Source organism: Puma concolor, chromosome A1, assembly GCF_028749965.1.
Source record: "Puma concolor isolate L17-30 chromosome A1, mPumCon1.1.hap2, whole genome shotgun sequence".
In the NCBI taxonomy this organism is placed as follows: Eukaryota; Metazoa; Chordata; class Mammalia; order Carnivora; family Felidae; genus Puma; species Puma concolor.
Genome location: NC_141667.1, coordinates 149,874,129 through 149,895,152, shown reverse-complemented (window position 1 = coordinate 149,895,152; position 21,024 = coordinate 149,874,129). Strand labels below are relative to the sequence as shown.

The following is a 21,024-nucleotide window of genomic DNA, read 5'->3' as shown; positions in this document are numbered from 1 at the left end:
GGGCACCCATTTCTGCTTGCCAATGGTAGCCGTGCGCTGAATGCCATCACCCTGTCCACCATACACAGCAAGGAGAGATCTCTACAGGGTCTCATGTGGGCAATTGAACACTCCAACCAGGAAGAGACACAGGTCACTTTTGCTCACAGCTCACTGGCCAGAGTGGGCTCCACCTCCCACCCCCTGCTGCACCTTCCTCTGGGCTGGCCATCTCTGTGCCTGTGTCCAGCAGGTCCTGGTCACCAGACCTGTCATTCCAGTCTGTGACTCTACTTCATCAGGACTCATTTTGCCTTGTTATAACGAGCACACTCAGCTCCCAGGTGCTCTGTGCTCGGGGCTTGGGAATTGGTGTGCCATCTTGTAAGTCATTGACGTGGATAATGCATGAGAACCCTGCAGTGACCAGGAAGAAACAGACCACCTTCAGACATGTCTACTAAGGAATGCATAACTCTGCTTTGCGGACAGATGGATCCTTGAAGAGAAGAAGCGGGGAGCTTGGGTGGCTCAGTCGGTTGAGCGTCTGACTCTTGATTTTTGGCTCAGGTTATGATCCCAAGGTTGTGGGATTGAGCCCCACACCGGGCTCCAATCTCAGCATGGAGCCTGCTTAAGACTATTTCTCTTTCTGTCTCTCTCTCTCTGCCCCTCCAGACCACTTGTGTGCTCGCCCTCTCGCTCTCAAATAAAAAGGGGGTGGGGGTGTGCGTGGCTCAGTCGATTAAGAGTCCAACTTTGTCTCAAGTCATGATCTCACAGTTTGCGGGCTTGAAACCTGCATCAGGCTGTCTGCTGTCAGCACAGAGGCTGCTTCAGATCCTCTGTCTCCCTCTCTCTCTGCCCCTCCACCACTTACTCCCAATCTCTCTCTCAAAAATTAAAATAAACATTAAAAAGAGAGAGAGAAGAAGAAGTACATGCTCAGGACTCTGCTTGGACAGAACTGTTCAGTGGTGGGAGTTCAAGGTGAGAGGAGCTTACACACTCGCTTCCTGCTGTGAGGGTAGCAGAGAGAAAAGGGAAGCATGTTGCATGTAGGAGCCTTGCTTTGGGGACAGTATGTGTATATTTTGTTTGGGGAGGCAGTTTAGGGCAGAGGGTTGAATATAGGCCTTGGTCTTAGGCTTCCAAGCTGTGTGACTTAAGGCAAGTTACTTGACCTCTCTGAGCCTCAGCTTCCTGCCTCTCAGGGTGGTTGTGAGGACTGAACTAGAGAGTGAATGCCAATCTCACGGTGCAGAGAGAGCTGCGAGGTTGCCAGTCCCTCAGCCAGCCTTGGCTCTCTGGTGTGCGCCATGATACCAAATGGGGCATGGTTCTCCCGGTGGCTTCCTGTCTGTGGTTCCTGACGTAATGGTTGCTATGCTCCTGCTCTTTGTGTGGCTCCTTTGCTAGATCTGCTGCAGTTTTTCTCCTCCACTGTATTTGTGTTGTTTCCTGTAATACCTTCAAACGGGGAAAGCATAGGGTTCCCTTCCCCTGCTCTGGGCTTACACACCATATCGGGAGTTCTGTCTCCCCTGCCCTGGACCCTGCCAGCACTGTGAGCTCTTCAGCATGAGGTCCACATTGCCTTTGCCTCCTGCCCAGGGCTGCCACAGAATAAGTGCCTGAGAGGCCCACAGGGACCTCTAGAAATGGCATACACGGAATGGAATGTGTGAAGCCTCAGATGGCCTCAGAGCTTTGCCTCCACAACTCACCTAAAAACCAGGCAGTGGTTTTGTGTGAAAACTCTTGCAGGTGTGTGTGGCCGGGGAACCTTCCCTCCACTCAGAAGAATGGAGCCAAGTGGGAGGTGGGCCCCCAAGGGAGCTGGGCTCGGTGCCACCTGGACCAGGTCCCCAACAGAGGGCTTCTGTGAGCACTACAGCCTTCTCAGCTCCCACCTGGTCCACCAGACGTTAAGCCCTCATTTCCATCTCTCCCGCCCCCTGCAGTCCATGAGCCTCATTGAGATTGGGAACCCCTCTCAGAGCCTGGAGAACGTCTGCCGCTGGGCTTACCTCCAGCAGAAGCCGGACACAGGTCACGATGAATACCACGATCACGCCATCTTCCTCACAAGGCAGGACTTCGGGCCTTCGGGCATGCAAGGTGAGCCTCGCCTGTGTAAGGCACAGAAAGGAGGGAGGCTGGGCATGGGCCGGCCGTGGTCCAGGCTGGGAAGTGTGTCAGGATGGGGAGAGGCCAAGACCACCTTAGCCAGTGAGAGGCTGCATAAGTGCTAGTGACCTTCAGGCTCATTGAAAACCATCCTGGCCTCTGCCATTTCCCCCCAGGAAACTGCATCCCCCCAATGGGACAGCAAAAGTCAGAGGTGGTGAAATGGGCAGAGCCTGGGGTGGCAGTCCAAAGACCAGACAGGATCCAAGGTGGGGTTCCAGAATTGTTTGCTTCCCCCCTTTAAAACAAAACAATTTTGAATAAGTTTTCCACCTTTAGAAGTTAAGAGATTTTACTTAAAAACTCAAACTATATAAAAGTGACAGATCTAAAAGGAGAAATTGACAAGGCCTACAATTATAGTTGAAGATTTTAACATCTTCTTCTCAGTAAATGATAGCACAATAGGTAAGAACAGGGATAAGGATACAGAAGACTTGAATGAAGAAACTTGACCTGAGTAATTTCTAGAATACTACACCAAACAACAGGAATACACACTCTTGATGAGTGCAACATAAAACCATACCAAAACAGGGACACATGGGTGGCTCACTTGGTTAAGTGTCCAACTTCAGCCCAGGTCATGATCTCATGGTTCGTGAGTTCCAGCCCCACGTCAGGCTCTGTGCTGACAGTTCAGAGCCTAGAGCTTGCTTCAGATTCTGTGTCTCCCTGTCTCTCTGCCCCTCTCCTGCTCCCACTCTCTCTCTCTCTCTCTCTCTCAAAAATAAATAACCATTTAAAAAAAAGACATACCAAAGCAGACTATGCAGGGCCGTAGGGAAATCTCAACAAAATACAGAAGATCGAAATCATACAGAATACGTCCCCTGACCACGCTGGAAAAGAGAGCTCGAAAAATTATGAGCGTTTTAAAACTAAACAGTATATGCTCATCAATAATCTGTGGTTCAAAAAAGAAGCAACAGCAGAAATTAGACTATATTTTTTAACAAAATGATATTGATAATACAATGTATGAAAAGTTGTGGATGTAGCTAACATGACTAAGTTGATATTTATAACCTTATTTACACATTCATTAGAAAAAAGGGATGAAGGATCCAATCATGGAAATATCTATCTCAAGAAATTTGGAAAAAGAACAGCTAATTAAACTCAACAAAAATAGAAAGGAAGGAAATTATACATGTAAGAGCAGGATTGTTGAAATGGAAAACACTAATAGAGAAAAATCAACAAAATCAAAATTTGGTTGTTTGGAAAACATGGATTAGAATTCGGATGCCCCTGGCAATGCTAGTTTAAAAAAGAAAAGAAGAAAATACACATTTACTAAGATCAGGAATGTAAAAGGGACATCATTACAAATCTTACTTTAAAAAGATAATGAGATAATGAGGAGGTATTTTGAACATCATTGTGTTGATAAATTGGTTAATTTAGATGCAACTTACAAATTCTTTGACAAAACATAAAATCTGAGGGAAAAAAGGAAAATTTGAATAGTCTCATATCATCTAAAGATATCTGAATTTATGATTAAAAGCCTTCCCTCAAAGTAAACTCCAGGACTCAATAGCTTCACCAGAGAATTCTTCCTAATTGTTAAGGAAGAATAATGTCAATCCTACACAGACCCTCACAGAATGAAATGAGTCTTGTCATCTAATTTTATGAGACCTGCTAATATTAGTACCAAAATCTGAGATGGACGTCAAAATTATAGGCCAGTTTCTCCCATGAATATAGATACAAAATCCCAAACGAAATATTAGCAAACCAAATCCAGTACTACTTAAAAAAAGCACTATATGACAATGAATTTGGGCTGCTTCTGGGAATGCATGGTTTAACGTATGAAAATCAATCATGGTAATTTGCCCCATTAATAGAATAAAGGAGAAAAACTTACAGAATCATCTCAACTGGTCCAGAAAAAGTATTTGACAAAAATCAATATCCATTTGTGATCAATTGTCTTACTGAAATAGGAATGGAAGAAGATGTTCTTAATGTGATAAAGGATACTTAGCAGAAAAAAAGCTATAACAAACATCATATAAAGTGGTGAAATGTTGAAAAGATTTCCTCTAGACCTGAGAATCGGTCCAGAATATTTGCTATCACCACTTCCAACATTGTAGTAGAAGTCCCAGCCAGTGAAGTAAGGCAAGAGAAAAATAAAAATATAAGGTCAGAAAGGAAGAAATCAAACTCTCATTTGAAGATGATATGCTAGTGTACATAGAAAACCCAAAAGAATCTATGAATAAATAATTAGCATTATTAAGTAATTTTCTGGATATAATATCAATATATATATAAATCAACTGAATTGATATAACAGCAAAAAATGAAAATTCAAAAACTGGTACCACTTATAAAATAAATAACAAATAAAAAACAGCAAACACCTGGGAATAAGTTTAACAAAATACATCCAAGATCTGGACCAGAACACTGTAAAACACATGCACAGAAACTATAAAGACTAAATCAATGAAGGGATGTGCCATGCTAATAGATAGGCAGACTCTCTATCGTAAAGAGATCAGTTTTCTCCATACTGACCTGCAAGAGAACATAAGTGCCCTCCAGAGCAAGTTTAGACCCAGCCGAATATTTTGAGGATATTGACAGGTTGATTCTAATGTTCACATAGAAATGCAATGGGCCAGGAGCAGTCAAGAACAACTGAAGAAGATGGGCAAAGTATTCAGTGCTCACAAAAGTATAGTCGTTAAAGAGTATTTTGATGTGAGGGTTGACAAATGTATCTGTGGCAGAATAGAGTCCAGGATTGAACTTACAGATGGATGGATGCTGGATTCATTGTGAAGGTGGTCCCATGAAGCGGAGGGGAAAGATGATATTTTTAACAAATGGTGTCAGGTCAGTCAAATATCCAAATTGGGGGGGGGGGGCGGAATAGAGCTTAATACCTTCCTTTAAAAATTTTTTTTAAGTTTATTAATTTTTGAGAGAGAGAGACAGAGCGTGAGCAGGGGAGGGGCAGAGAGAGAGAGAGAGAGAGAGAGAGAGAGAGACAGAATCCAAAGCAGGCTCCAGGCTCTGAGCTGTCAGCACAGAGTCCGACGCAGGGCTCGAACTCACGAACTGTGGGTTCATGACCTGAGCCGAAGTTGGATGCTTAACCGACTGAGCCACCCAGGCACCCCAATACCCTCCTTTTTAAATGTAGTTTGTTTCATTGAGATATAATTGACATATATCATTATATTAGTTTCCAGTATACAACATAATGATGGGATACATGTATAAGTTGTGAAATGATCACCACCATAGTCTAGTTAACATCATCATCACACATTGTTACAATATTTTTTCTTGTGATAAGAGATTTTAAGATGTGTTCTTCTAGCAACTTTCAAATATACAATACAGTATTATGAACTATAGTTCATGCTTCACATTAGATCCCCAGAACTTATTTATCTTCTAACCAGAGGTTTGTACCTTTTGACCCCCTTTACTCATTTTTTAAAAAATGAGCTCTAGGGGCGCCTGGGTGGCGCAGTCGGTTAAGCGTCCGACTTCAGCCAGGTCACGATCTCGCGGTCCGGGAGTTCGAGCCCCGCGTCAGGCCCTGGGCTGATGGCTCAGAGCCTGGAGCCTGTTTCCGATTCTGTGTCTCCCGCTCTCTCTGCCCCTCCCCCGTTCATGCTCTGTCTCTCTCTGTCCTAAAAATAAATAAACGTTGGAAAAAAAAAAAAATGAGCTCTAAGTATACTGTGGTGGGGAGGGGGAAATGACACCAGATAACATTCTAGCAAAAAATTTGCATCGGTATTTTTTAAAGTTTATTTATTTTTGAGAGAGAGCGTGTGCATGTGAGCAGGAGTGAGGGGCAGAGGGAGAGAGAGAAAGGGAGAGAATCCCAAGAAGCCTCCATGCTGTCAGAGCAAAGCCCAATGCAGGGCTTAATCCCACAACTGTGAGATCATGACCTGAGCCGAGATCATGAGTTGGATGCTTAACCAACTGAGCCACCCAGGTGCCCTCCTTCAGTCATTTTAACCACCCCCCCCCCCCGCCCCTGCCTCTGGCCACTACCAATCTGTTCTCTGTATCTATGAGGTTTTGCTTTTTTTTTTTCCTTAAGATTCCACATAAAAGTGAAAGAACAGCGAATTTGTGTTTCTCTGACTAACCTATCTCAATGCCCTCCAGGACCATCCATGTTGTGAATGGCAGAATTTCCCTTTTTATGGCTGAATAATATTCCATTGTATGTATATACCACATCTTCTTTATCCATTCATCCATTGATGGACTGTTAATGGGGCAGTGAACATGGGGGTGTAGATATCTTCTTGAGTTAGTGTTTGTATTTCCTTTAGATATATAACCAGAAGTAGAATTGCTGGAACATAAGGTAGTTTTATGTTTAAATTCTGTGAGGAATCTACAAAGTGTTTTACATAATGGCTGCACCAATTTACATTCCCACCAACAATGTGTGAAAGCTCCCTTTTTTCCACATCTTCACCAACCTTGTTATCTCTTAGTCTTTTTGATTCGAGCCATTCTAACAGATGAACAGGTGTGGAGTGATACCTTATTGTGTTTTTGACTTGCATTTCCCTAATGATGAGTGATGTTGAGCATCTTTTCATGTAGCTGTTGGCCATCTGGATGTCTTCTTGGGAAACATGTTTATTCAGGTCCTCTGCCCATTTTTTAATTGGATTGTTTGTTTGTTTTTGCTATTGAGTTGTTTGTTTTCCTTATATATTTTGAATATTAACCCCTTATCAGACAGATGATTTGCAAATATTTTCTCCTATTTTGTAGGTTGCATTTTTCATTTTGTTGATGGCTTCCTTTGCTGTGCAGAAGCTTTTTTTACCTTGATATAGTCTCACATGTTTATTTTTGCTTTTGGCATCAAATCCAGGAAGAAATCATCATCAAGACAGGTGTCAGGAAGCTTACTGCCTATGTTTTCTTCTAGGAGTTTTATGGTTTCAGGCCTTATGTTCAAATCTGTCACACTTTCAGTTGATTTTATATATGCTATAAGATAGTAGTCTAGTTTCATCCTTTTTCATGTGGTTGTCCAGTTTTCCCAACACCATTTATTGAAGAGACTGTCTTTCCTTACTGCATAGTCTTGGCTTTTCTGCTGTAAATTAAATGACCATATATTTGTGTGTTTATTTCTGGGCTTTTATTCTATTCCATTCATCTATATGTTTGTTTTTATGCCAATACCATACTGTTTTTATTACTATAATTTGTAATATAGTTTGGAATCAGGGAACGTGATACCTCTAGCTTTGTTCTTTCCCAAGATTGCTTTGGCTCTTTGGGGTCTTTTGTGGTTCCCATACAAATTTTAGAATTGCTTTTTTGTAGGGGCACCTGGGTAGCTTAGTCAGTTAAGCATCCAACTCTTGATTTTGGCTCAGGTCATGATCCCAGACTTGTGGGATCAAGCCCCATGTTGGGCTCCACACTCAGTGTGGAGCCTGCTTGGGATTCTCTCTCTCTTTTTCCCTCTGCCCCTCTCCCCTACTCATGCTTTCTCTCCTTCTAAAACAAGTCTTTAAAAAGTAGAATTGTTTTTTTCTATTTCTGTGAAAAATGCCATTGGAATTTTGGTAGGGATTGTTTTGAAACTGTAGATAGCTTTTGGGAGCATGGACATTTTAACAATATTAACCCTCCTGATCCATGAACACAGAATATCTTTCCATTTATTTATATCATCTTCAATTTCTTTCATCTATGTCTTACAGTTTTCAGTGTACAGGTATTTTACTTCCTTGGTTAAATTTATCTCTAAGTATTTCATTCTTTTTAATTTAATTGTGAATGGGATAGTTTTCTTAATTTCTCTTTCTGATAGTTCGTCACTAGTGTATAGAAATGCAACCAATTTTGGGATATTGATTTTGTGTCCTGCAACTCTACTCAATTTGTTCATTAGCTTTAACATTTTTTTTGGTGGAGTCTTAAGAGTTTTCTGTGTATAATATCACACCATCTGCAAATAGAGACAGTTTCACTTCTTTCTTCCTATCTGGATGCCTTTTGTTTATTTTTCTTCCCTAACTTCTCTGCTAGTACTTGTAATTCTGTGTTCACTAAAAGTGGTGAGAGTGGCCATCCTTGTCTTGTTCCTGATCTTAGAGGAAAAGATCTCAGTTTTTCACTGGTGAGGATGATGTTAGCTGTGGGCTTGTCATATATGTGTTTTATTAATTTTGAGGTATGTTCCTTCTATGACCTCTGTATTGAGAGTTTTTATCACAAGTGGATCAGTGGAATTCTGTCAAATGCTTTTTATGCATCTACTGAAGTTCATCTACTTTATAGACAAATATCATATTTGTGGATGTCTTAAATCTTAAGTAGGTTTTAGATCTAGATATGAAAGGTGAAATAATAAAACCTGTAGAAGATAATAGAGGAAACTATCTCCATATTTCTCAGAGTAAGAGAAGATTTCTTTAAAAAAGATGAAAAGCACTAACTGCAATGGAAAAGATAAATAACGTTAAACATTACCGTTAAGAACTTTGGTTCATTAAAGCCCTGTCAATCCATTGGGGAAAATATTCATAATACATATATCTAACAAAGAACTTATATCTGAAGTATATGAGCTCTGACAAATTGATAGTAATAATTAAACAGCCCAGGGTGCCTGGATGGCTCAGTCAGTTAAGCGTCTGACTTTGGCTCAGGTCATGATCTTGTGGTGCATGAGTTCGAGCCCCGCATCAGGCTCTGTGCTGACAGCTCAGAGCCTGGAGCCTGCTTTGGATTCTGTGTCTCCCTCTCTCTCTGCCCTTCCCCAACTCACACTCTGTCTCAAAAATAAATAAACATTAAAAAAATTAAAAATAATAATTAAACAGCCCAATAGAACAATGTGCAAGAGATTTTATCAGGCTTATAAAAAACCTAAATTGATCAGTAAATATAGGAAAAGGTGCTCAACTTAATTAACATTAGGGAAATGAGTTAAAACCACAGTGAGATATCAGGACACACCTAACCGAGTGGTTAAAATTTTAAAAATACTGAAAATGCCAAATCTCAGTGACAATGGGGATGTCATTCTCACTCTCTACTGATAGGAATATAAAATTCATACAAGTACTTTGGGAAACTGTCTGGCAGTGTCTGTGAAAGCCAGACATGTGCCTACAGGATGGCTAGTCTCTTAGACACGCCCCCACCACATGCAGACACATGTGCAAGATTGTGCGGGAGTGTTCCTAACAGCCTTACTTCTAGTAACTCGTAAACAGGGAGAAACTTAAGTCCATAAGCTGGAGAGTGGATAAAGGAAATGTGATCTATTCATACAGCCGGGAAAAGAACTGCAGCTATTTCTACACACCGTGGATGAATCTCACGCATTGAACAGTGAAAGATGCCAGGCAGAGAAGACTATATACTGATGGTTCCTGCTTATTTCAAGTTTGGAAGCGGACAAAGCTAATCTGTGGCATTAAAAGTCAGGAGGGGGGGGAGGAGAGAGGGTGTCGTGGTTGGAGGCAGCAAGAAGGGGTTTCTGCTGTGCTGATACAGTTGTATTTCTGAACTGGGGAGGTGGCTACATGGGTGAGATCCTTTTGTGATGGTTCACTTGTTGTATCCTATGACTTGTGCATTTTTATGGATGCATATCACATTTCAAAAGAAAAAGCTTTAAAAAAAACTGCATAAAATACATATTCAGAGGAGTGGGCCCGGTTTACCCCATCCCCATTTTCTACAGATAGTCATTTTCCATTTGTTTCTGGTTGATCATTCTAGTTATCTAGTTTATTTCTACAATATACATGCTCATTATGTCCACCACTCCCTTCCATGAATTATTATGCTGAACTTCCCTGCATCTTCCTCCACTCTTATAACCTTTAGCTTCTCTCTCTGACCACTTGCTCATATTTGCACAACTAGGGAGACTTCCTGAGTAACCCTGATCAGAGCCCAAATCAGTGTCTGTCAACAAAACATCTCTGTGGCACCGCCCTTGCCCCCTTTGTCACACAGATGGGCACCACAGTGGGACTCAGGTGGGAACACAGAATGTGTCTTCAGGTCCTACTGAGCACAGAGTAAGTCTCCTACTTGGTGTTGGTGCCTCTTCATTTTGAGGGGCTGTTAGCGCCCTGCAAGCTAAGCCAGATGACAAATGGAGAGGTCTGCCAGCCCTTTTGTCCAGGGGAGAGCTCTAATGGAGAACGGAATTGTTCCACAGGGAGAGAAACCAACACAACTTCTATAGTAAGTGACCTCATCCTTTGTTTCAAAATGTGAAAGCACAGCTAAAGATGGCCAGACTTTCTTTTTTTCTCTTTTTTTTTTTCATGTTTGTTTATGTTTTGAGAGCAAGAGAGATGAGCAGAGGACGGGCAGAGAGAGAGAGGGAGGCAGAGAATCTGAAGCAGGCTCCAGCCTCTGAGCTGTCAGCACAGAGCCCAATGAAGGGCTTGAACTCAAAAACCACGAGACCATGACCTGAGACAAAATCAAGAGTCAGATACTTTATCAAACGAGCCACGCTGGTCCCTCACTCTCTCTCTCTCTTTTTTTTAACTTACACCATGAAAAATTTGCACCAAGTTGCAAAACAAAATTGGAGAACTGACTCTAGAGGAAACAGATATCATTTAGAGACTGGAGAAGAACTTTAAAAAAGAAGTTGCTCGCAGAATGTTTGAGAGAATATATCCGTAAACCAAGCGCAGGTTACTAGGAAGAATAGAGGACAACAAAGAGTTTTTACGAAACAAAAGATATGATGGGTGAAAGAGACAAGTCAGAAGCTGAAACAAGAAGTCAAAGGCATCCAGAAAGATTAAAATAGGAGAGTAAAGACAGGCTCAATCCAGGAGGTAAAATATCTGTCTAATAAGGTTTTCAGAAAGAAAGAACAACAGCAAAATAAAATAAGAGGGAAGGGCATAAAGAAAAACATAAAAGTCACGTTTGCAAATCTTCGGATCATAAAGAGCCATGTAACATGCCAGATAGTGTGAATGTGAAATACTTGCATGGAGGTACATATGCACATGCAAGCTTTGCATACAACAAAGAGAGGATCTCAAAGTTTGGCTCTGGGACACTGATGCCAGAACAATCAACTCAAAACCTGCAGAGCAAAAAAATAGTTTAAGATACAGACTTTCTTGTTTATTACAAGGGAAAAAAGACAGTGGTTCGATTCTGATGCTTTTCCAGACAAGTCTAATGCCAGCAAGCCCTGGGCCACCATGCCTCCTTCCCTTCTCTTCTACTCTTCCCTTTGAACAGTTGCTCTGGGATCTCCCTGTGAGGTCTGCAAGGAGTGAGGCTGGGTCAAGGTTCTGAGGGCCAGAGCTCCTTGCTTGGTGGGCCTCCAGGTGGTGTCTTAGCAGAGGCCCCCTTTGGCACACACAGTTCTGTACGCACTTCTTTATCTTGTCCAGGGAGGGGCAAGTGGTTGGCCCCATTCTCTGGTTTTTCTCAGTTGTAGGTACATCTCAGCATCATGACCCCCCCCCCCCACTCCTCTTCCATGGGAATGCTGTCCTCCAGCCTTCCCTGGAGACATCTGAAGAACAACTTCACCCTGTGATCAGACTCTGCTCACCCAGGGGGAATCAGCTGTTCAACAGGCTGGCCACCCACAGTCCTTCTCGCCTCCCTCCCTGCTTGGGATGTTCTAGCTCATTCCTTAATTCTCCCGTTGCTCCCTGTGTGTCTCCGTTTCCCCCGACTGCTTCTTTGGGCCACACAATGTCACTGGGTTGGCAAAACACACTGTGTCTTTTCACTGTTACCTGTGAATTTAATGGTTCTTTCAAAGCCCCTTGAGTGGGGATGGGGTTGGGCTGGCTGAGGGGGGTGAGGATGGGGGTGGGGTCCTTGCGCATCTTATGTCAGAGGGATGTGGCCTGGTGCAGCTCCCCCCACTCCTTACTCCTGCTCCCCACCCTCCCCTTTGGGGGCACCTGGTCTGGTTCTGGCCCTTTCCCCACAGACCCCTGGAAGAGAGGAGGCCTTTGACAGGAATGTGGCTCAGAATCTCCTCGGCCAGAGTGCAGGTTCACCAGCTGAGAGCTCTGAGGGCCTTGTCTGCAGCTGAACTACTCCCTCAACCCTCTCCGCCAGTCCTGGCTGCGTGACAGCAGGGCAGTGTGGCGTCCAGCTCTGCCTGAGCAGCTTCAGGGCCTACCCTCACCACTCCCTGCATGTGCTATGGAAATGGGTGGAGCTGGGGTCTCACAGGACCCAGGGAAGACCTTCCTGAGGGAGTGGGTTCAGAGGGCCAGGGTTCCTGCAGCTTCGGGAGGTGGGGTGGAGGCCATGTATTGCCCAGGGGCCAGAAGGTCACTCCACAAAGTGGGAAGGTGGGAAGTGGGGTGCAGGAGAACAGCAGGCAGGAAGCTGCAGAGGGGACCGGGAGTCCTAGCAGTTGAGACCTGGGACACTCACCCCGGCTGCAGTGTGGACACTGACGGACAGGGCTGCTGCCTGGGGCCACCTGTCTCCTGGGAAGTTGGTTTGGCTTGTTTGCTCTGGGGACAGTGGGGGGGGGGGGGCGGGGGCACTGGGGCCAGGGCCCCCTGATTCAGGCAGGGCTGTGGGCCTGGGAGCTAGAGCCACCCTTTGTCTCCTCCCAGGCTATGCTCCTGTCACCGGGATGTGCCACCCCGTCCGTAGCTGCACTCTGAACCACGAGGATGGCTTCTCCTCGGCATTCGTGGTGGCCCACGAGACCGGCCATGTGTGAGTGGCTTTGCTGTCCTAGCTGCGTGGGGAAGATTGGGGCTCCCCTGTTCTCCTCTGTGCCCTGAGCACTTGAGATGTAATGTCTCCTCTGTATGAAAAGCACTTGGGATGTAATATCCTGACCCCAGCAGTGCACAGGGCAGTTCCCTCAGTAGAATGAACAAATCCAGGGCCACCTTGCTGGGGGCCTTCAAGGCATTATGCCGTTCAAGCCCCTGGGCAAGGGCTCCTTACCCCATTTTACACACGAATAACAGGTGCTCTGAGGGAGCCTCTCCGAGAATTAGAGAGCTTGGAGGCAGGGAAGCCACAACCCAACCAGGTGTGCAAGCCCCAGGCGTCCCCTGAATTTGGGGGCCGGGCAAGCTTGATTGTAAACCTCTGGGTCTGTGCAGGGATGTGCACCCCATCGGTTGAGTGGGTGGAGACTCCGGGCTGCATACGCCTCCGCCTCCACTGCGTTCTCAAGAAACAGCGCCCCCTGGAGGGCAGGATCCTGAGGGGCAGGCCTCTGTACCCTGGCCCCCAAGTGTCCTTGGTTTTAAGAACCGAGCTGGCAAAAAACCCAGCTCAGGGCAGACCAGAGAAAACCACGGGCGGGGGGCGGGGCGCGGGGAGCCGCTGGGGGAGATTGGGGCGGCCCGCCAGCTGCCAAGTCAGTGTGGCCAAGGTGACGGTCCAGTGAGGCTGCCTTTGTCCCCCGCACAGGCTGGGCATGGAGCACGATGGGCAGGGCAACCGCTGTGGTGACGAGGTGCGGCTGGGCAGCATCATGGCGCCGCTGGTGCAGGCAGCCTTCCACCGCTTCCACTGGTCCCGCTGCAGCCAGCAGGAGCTGAGCCGCTACCTGCAGTGAGTACCTCCCCGTGCGTGTCCCGTGGTGACCCCGCAGCCCTGGGTTCAGCTCTAGGAAGGCACATGCACAGCACCTCTCCACCCCCCCCCCCCACCCCCCCCCCCCCCCCCCCCCCCCGCCCCCAACCCAATGTGCCTGGGCACAGCCCCAGGCCTCAGCCCTCCAGCCTGGGGCACAGGGGAGGGAGAGGGAGAGCAGTGCAGGTGTGTGTGTGTGTGTGTGTGTGTGTGTGTGTGTGTGGTGGGGAGAGATCCCATTGTCAGGGTGCCCCGCCTGGCCTGAAAAGTGGGCGCAGCAGCTGCACCTTTAATGGGATGCCTGGGTAGCTTACAGCTACCGAGATGCGGAGGCAGCACAGCTGAGAGCTGGAGTGTGCAGACAGGCCCACCACCATGGCTCCAGGAGGGGCTGCGGCTGCCTCCTGGGCTGGACGCCCCCCTCCCCCCACGGCACCGAAGGCCGCTTGTGGCACCTCTGTGTCTCCTCACAGCTCCTATGACTGCCTGCGGGATGACCCCTTTGCCCACGACTGGCCGGCGCTGCCCCAGCTCCCAGGGCTGCATTACTCCATGAACGAGCAGTGCCGCTTCGACTTCGGCCTGGGCTACATGATGTGCACGGCAGTGAGTGTCAGGGCACCCTGGGGGCTGGGGAGGGGGCACCTCGCCCTGCCTGGCTAGCTTCTTAGGAGGCAGCTGGTGTTGGGGTGGCTCCAGAGGGCAGGCCGGAGCAGGCCTCCAGGACAGCAGCCTCTCCCTCTGCATCCACTGCCCCTCACCCACTTGGCACCCAGTGCCCACCTGGCAAGTCTGGACATGGTCCTGGTGACCAGGGCTGTGACCAGGGCATCAGAAGGGATGGCGGGGAAGTACTGGTGAGGCCTCTGCATTGCCTTCAGAGTTCAGGAGGGCTTCCCCGAGGAAGAAGTGAGGTATAAAGGCTAAATGGGAGGAGAGAACATTCTGGAAGGCAGGAATCACATGTGCAAAGGCCTAGAGGTGAGGGAACATAGCGTACAGAGAACCCACCAGTTGTTACTAGGATCTAGTGCCAGGACAGAGCCAGCAGTAGGAACCCCAGTCATCAGGATTGACTGTACCTGCTGATCAGGGCCCACCCTGTCGCAAGCAGTATGGCGAGAGCATTAGTGTCTGTTAGTATCTGACCTAATGCTCCTCTCAACTGCATGAAGGAAGTGTGCAAAGTATTCCCACTTTACAGATGAGGAAACTGAGGACTTAGATAACATGCCTAAGGCCACAGAGCAAGCAAGTGGTGAACTTGGGTACTGATGTAGGTGGTCTAAGCTCTTGCATGACTGCCTAAAGAACTTGGGGGGATTGATTCTCATGACAACAGGAAGCTCTAGAAATGTTTAAAGAGGGGGATAGCATGGCCATATCTGAGTGTCAGCTGGATCCCTCAGAGACATCCTAGAGGAAGAGGTATGGGCATAGCCAAACAGAAAGGCCAGAGAAGAGGCGACTGTGAGGTTCACGGAACAAATACCAAGGGCTGAAGCAAGAGAAGGGCAGAGGGGAGAGCTCCAGGAGGGCTTTAGGGGGTGGAGTCCTCAGCAGGGGGATAGTAGGTGCCCCTAGGGCCCTGCAGTGACAGCCCCTCCTAGCCATCAGCCACTCGTACCTGGGCCAGAGGGATGCCCACCAGCCTTCCTGCCAAGTATACTGACTCCCAGCTGTCTGTCCAGACTCCAAGGCAGGTGCAGAGGCCAAGGACTGGAGGCTGGGGAGGCCCCTCAGCCACCACAGGGACAGGAAGCAGCTACTGCATGCTGGAGGTTGTCACAACCTCAGAATCATACAGAGCTCAGGGCACCACACGTGGGCCACCATGGGCCACCAAATCATGCCTGACTCCACCCTGTCCAAGAGGACCCTGGGGGACCCTAAGGGACCTGCAGTGGGAGGCAGCCTGGTGAGCTGCCCCTGCTCTCTCTTCTAGTTCCGGACCTTCGACCCCTGCAAACAGCTGTGGTGCAGCCACCCTGACAATCCCTACTTTTGCAAGACCAAGAAGGGCCCCCCCCTGGACGGGACCATGTGTGCACCTGGCAAGGTGAGTGGGAGCAGAGGGCAGGCAGTGTGACATGCCCAGATCTCCAGGAACAGGCCCTGCACCACAGGTGGAGCTGGGTGAGGGGTCTTCTCCAGGCACCCCTATCTCCTTCCTAATAAATCCTCACACGTGACACCAGAGTTTCTGTCCCCTCCACTTCGAACCCACTATTTCTTCTGTCGGAGCAAACCTGGTGTCTCAGAGTTTCTCACTGTGCTCCAAGCACCCCCCAATTCAGGAATCCCTACTCTGAGGAGCAGTTTCAGGGTTCTGGCAGTCTTCTGTCCCCTTGTGGACACTGTGGGTGACTGGGTCACTTCACTTTAAGGCCAAAATTGGGGGTTGGTGACACCTGGGTCCCTAGCCCCAGCATCATCAGGCTTAGCTTAGCCTCTCCATCCCTGGGGCCTCTGTGTTTGCCCCCTGGTGGGCACACTTGTTCCCTTGAGGAGGCTCCAGGCTCCATGGCCGGCTGCCCCGGCACCTGCCAGCAGCCTCAGACCCACTTCCCACCCTCCAGCAACTTGACAAAAGATGGGCTTTTCTTACCTTGTCCTTTCTGCCGAAACTCTGGGCTTGGTTCTCACAGGCTCAGATGAAATCACATGCTCACTCTTCAGCAAATCACTTGCTGAGGGCTGGCTCATGCAGGGGAGCCAAAGCGTGGGTGACAGACCACTGATGACAGACCATGTGGGCTCAGCCCACAGAAGCCCTGCAGACCTGGTGGTTGGGGATGGGGAGTGGGGAGTGCCCACAGCACCTGTGCCCCAACATCAGGCCTAAAAAGGCCCCCAAATCGTCCAGGCCTGAGGTCCCTCCATGCAGGCCTTAAATTCTGGCTACTTGTAGTTCCTGGTAGAACTTCTTCAAGACACAGATTTCTAAGCCCACTCTTAAAGATTTTGGTTTAGGGTAAGGATCAGGAATTACTTTTGTTTTTGTTTTGTTTTGTTTTGTCTTATTTTTAAATTATTTTTAATTTTTAATTGTACTAAATTTAGTAATTTAATTTTTTAATATTTGCCCTTTTAACCATCTTCTACAATTCCGTGGCCTTTTAGTACATTCACAGTGTTGTGCACCTGTCACCATTACGTAGTTCTAGAACTTCATCACCCCAAAGGGAGACCCCATTAAGCAGTGACTCCCCTATTAAGCTGTCTCCAGCCCCTGGTAACCACTAATCTGCCTCTGTCTCTAAGGATTTTCCCATTCTCAAATTCCACATGAATAGAATCACACAATATGTGGCCTTTTGTGTCTGGCTTCTCTTGTTGAATGTTATTAAGGTTCATTTGTATTGTAGCATGTGTCAGTGTTTTGTTCCTTTTTGTGACTGAATAATATTCTACCTCATGCTTAGACCACAATTCGTTTATCTGTTCATACATTGATGGACATTTTGATTGTTCCCACCTTTTGGTATTTGTGAATAGCGCTGCTATAAACACCTGTGTACAAATTTTTGCTTGAAGCTCTGGGAATTGTTGTGGTTTTTTGTTTTTTGTGTTTTGTTTTGTTTAATCAAAATTTATTTATTTATTTTCAGGAAGAGAATTTAGTGATTCATCACTTACATATAACACCTAGTGCTCATCCCAACCAGTATCTTCCTTAGAGGCCATTACCCCTTTAGCCCTTCCCCCCACCCAACACCCCGCCAGCAACCCTCAATTTGTTTTCTCTATTTAGGAGTCTCTTATGGTTTGTCACCCTCTCTGTTTTTATCTTATTTTTGCTTTATTTCCCTTATGTTCATCTGTTTTGTATCTTAAATTCCACAGATGAGTAAAATCATATGATATTTGTCTTTCTCTAACTGACTTATTCTGCTTAGCTAATACACTCCAGTTCCATCCATGTTGTTGCAAATGGCAAGACTTCATTCTTTTTCATTACTGAGGAATATTCCATTAAATATATATACCACATCTTCTTTATCCATTCATCAGTCATTGGGCATTTGGGCTCTTTCCATACTTTGGCTATTGTTGATAGTGCTACTATAAACATTGGGGTGCATGTGCCCCTTTGAATCAGCATTTTTCTATCCTTTGGATAAATACCTAGTAGTGCAATTACTGGGTTGTAGGGTAGTTCTAGTTTTAATTTTTTGAGGAACGTCCACACTGTTTTCCCAACCCCATTTGCTCAAGAGACTCTCTTTTTCCCATTGGATATTCTTTCCTGCTTTGTCAAAGGTTAGTTGGCCATACGTTTGTGGGTCCATTTCTGGATTCTCTATTCTGTTCCATTGAGCTAAGTGTTTTTGTGCCAGTACCATACTGTCTTAATGATTACAGCTTTGTAATACAGCTTGAAGTCTGGAATTGTGATACTCCAACTTTGGTGTTCTTTTTCAGGATTGCTTTGGCTATTCGGGGTCTTTTCTGGTGCCATACAAATTTTAGGATTGTTTGTTCTAGCTCTGTGAAGAATGCTGGTGTTATGTTAGGGTGGGAACTGGTGATTTTTAAGAGTGCGCCCAGGTGATTTGGCAATGCCCCCCAGACTTCACGAGCTGTTAGAAGTTCGAGGTGGGTTATTGTTAGTAATACGCCAGGGATCTTGTAAAGCCAGAACTGACCACATAGCCCTCCTCCCGCACAGGAGCTCAGTGGAGGGAACACGGGCCCAGGAGCATTTGCCACATCCCTTATGACCAGCTTTGTAAACACTGAGCTGGGGGCTGAGACTAGCTAGCATGGCTTCCTGCCCCATCCGTGTCCTTACTTTCGACCCGTCCACCCTGCACAGAGAGAAGGTGGATGCGGTGGGAGGCAGCCCTGCACAGGCTTTTACCCCACAGGACCCCCAGCCGCTGGGAGAAACATGGGCCAGAGAATGCCTGCACTTCCAGCCAGTCGGCCCCCCTTCTCTTGTGAGGAGGGTGAGGGGAGGTGATGTCTGGTAAGGAAGGTGCCCAGATGTGGCCAAAGCGCTCCTCCTCACAGAAACCACTGACCTGGCCACTGCCCTTCCTTCATTTTAGGTGGTGGGACCCTGGTTCGTTTAGCCCAGTAAATAACATTACATTCTGTTTGTTAAATAACAGAGCAGTGCTGAAGGCATCCGGGGCAGAGCTGGGGCTGGGGTCAGCCCACCCTGGTTCACAAGAGCACAGGGAAAACTGACCCACATCAGGGATTCTTGGTGTGTGTGGAGGGGGTGGGTGCAGGGACACAGGAAGAGGCAGGCGCACCTCCTGGGACCTATCACACTCCTCTGCCTGTGTGTGTTTGTATGTTGCAGTCTTAGTCATTATTGCATGTAATTTTTTATTTGGGAGGCAGCCCTCCCTTACCTTCCCCTTTCCTGCAAAACAGGGGAGTGAGGAGGGTGCAGGCAGAAGTCTGGCCTCATTGGAGAAATAGCAGGACATCTCAGGGATGGGGAGGCATGGCTGTGAAGTGTTCAGCTGTCCCTTTCCCTCTGGCCCCAGCACCACCACCACCCCCCCCACCCCCCCACCCCCACAGGGAATGACAGAGATTAGGCTCAGGACACAGTGTGGCCTCCTAGGATCCTCATTGTCCACATTCTCCAGCAGCTCATCCCAAGCACGTTGTCCGCTCTTGGCCTCCACAGCCAGATTATGCCCCTGCTTACTCAGTGTTGTGTATCCACCATTTCCCAGAGACAAAACAATCCGTACCTACATTCCACACACAGGGATGACCTAGAGAGAGCAAACAAACGAACTACCCGCCCTCCACCCTCTAGGTTCACGGCGAGCCTGCCCTGGGTCAGAATCTGTGAGGGCCGGGTAGGCAGGGGATGTCAACAGCACCCTTGGGGTTCGGGGCCCCGTGCCTCAGAGAGATGAAGCAGAGAGGATCAAGGTGGGGAAGAGCAAGGGCCAGTGGTGTATGGCTCTCCCATGGAATCAAGAGGTGGGTTTGGCTGAGAGGGGAGAGGGGAGCGTGTTGCCCTCTGACAGAGAAGTGGGCAGTGGGCCTGAGCATCAGTCTGCTCGGTCAGATTCATTCATTCATTCGTTCCTTCACATTCACTCCACCTCCTTCAGACCTTACTGTCTGTGGCGGTCAGCCATGAACATGAAGAGGCAGTGAGGACGGGGCTGGGGAGTGGCCAGTTGGGGAACCCAGAGAGGCTTCCCAGTCAATGACCCCCACTGACGCCCGAAAAGTGAGAGGAGCAGTCCAGGTGGGAGACGGTGCAGGGCGGGAGCCTGGTGAGGAAGGCCAGGGAGGGCAGATGAAACAGGGAGGACTTGTGTTTCATAGTACAGTGTATTTACATAAAATTTGACGTGGAGGAAGGCCAAGAGATCAGAGAAACAGTTTGTTTGTCATGGATCCCGAAGGAAGGGTTCCAGGGGGCCGTGCTCCGAAGTACCAGGGTGGGTAAGGTTAGGAGGCAAAGCATGGGAGCAGCTGTGGTTTCTGTAGAAAGGAACAGGTGAGGCAGGGTAAGCAGGCTTGGGATTGGTCAATGTGAATAATTTCAGTGGGCAGGAGGGACTGATACCTCTGGTATCATCCAGTACCTTTCCCCGGGGGTGATTCGAACAGGAGAAGGTGACCTTGAATGTGAGAGTCTGATAGAGGAAGTGTTTGGGTCATCAGCTTTGGATTATTGGTTGGTTTGCATTTAAAAATCCCACTACTGGGTGAGTTGTTTACTATCCTTAGAAACTGGCTAATCCTGGAAGGGGCAGTCCCTTTAGGGTCAGCAGGGGTCCAGATGTCAAAGCATCAGAATCCAGGAAACAAAAAACTTGGTGATTACCCATGGCTCCCCAGGAGGCTACAGTGACAGCCTGTCCCTGTCGTGCCCCGTTCAGGGTGCTGGCAACGTTGCTCAAATCTGCTGCCAGACAGGCACGCCCTGGAGCAGAGACAGGCCAAGCACAGAGGGTCCTTTCAGGTGCCCTCTGCCCCACAGGCCAGGCTGGTGGGCTCACCTTGCCCTCCCTGATTGAGCCAGGGTTGGAGCAGAGGGGGGTCAAAGATGGCTCCCACCTCAGCATGTTGGCAGGAAAGAGTCCTCCAAGTGCTCTCACATTGACACACAGCATCTTGGGGAAGCAACACCCACTCTCCGTTTTCATGAATTTAGTTTCAGAGACATGGGCCTGGTGTAAGGGCCCCATGATGCCCCTGTGTCATGCCTCATGTTTCCCTTGCACAGCTGAGAAGGGGCAGGCAGGCATAGTGACAGGGGCAGCCCAG

General features: G+C 47.6%; 1 protein-coding gene across 1 annotated transcript in view; it reads left to right on the top strand.

Moving 5' to 3' along the window:
• ADAMTS2 (ADAM metallopeptidase with thrombospondin type 1 motif 2) overlaps positions 1 to 21,024 on the top strand; it is a 247,565-nt gene that overhangs the window by 182,008 nt on the left and 44,533 nt on the right. The window contains exons 6-10 of the mRNA XM_025924101.2: positions 1,944 to 2,100; positions 12,786 to 12,891; positions 13,603 to 13,746; positions 14,241 to 14,373; positions 15,713 to 15,826. Coding sequence (XP_025779886.1) covers positions 1,944 to 2,100; positions 12,786 to 12,891; positions 13,603 to 13,746; positions 14,241 to 14,373; positions 15,713 to 15,826 — 654 coding nt within the window. The remainder of the gene's footprint in view (positions 1 to 1,943; positions 2,101 to 12,785; positions 12,892 to 13,602; positions 13,747 to 14,240; positions 14,374 to 15,712; positions 15,827 to 21,024) is intronic.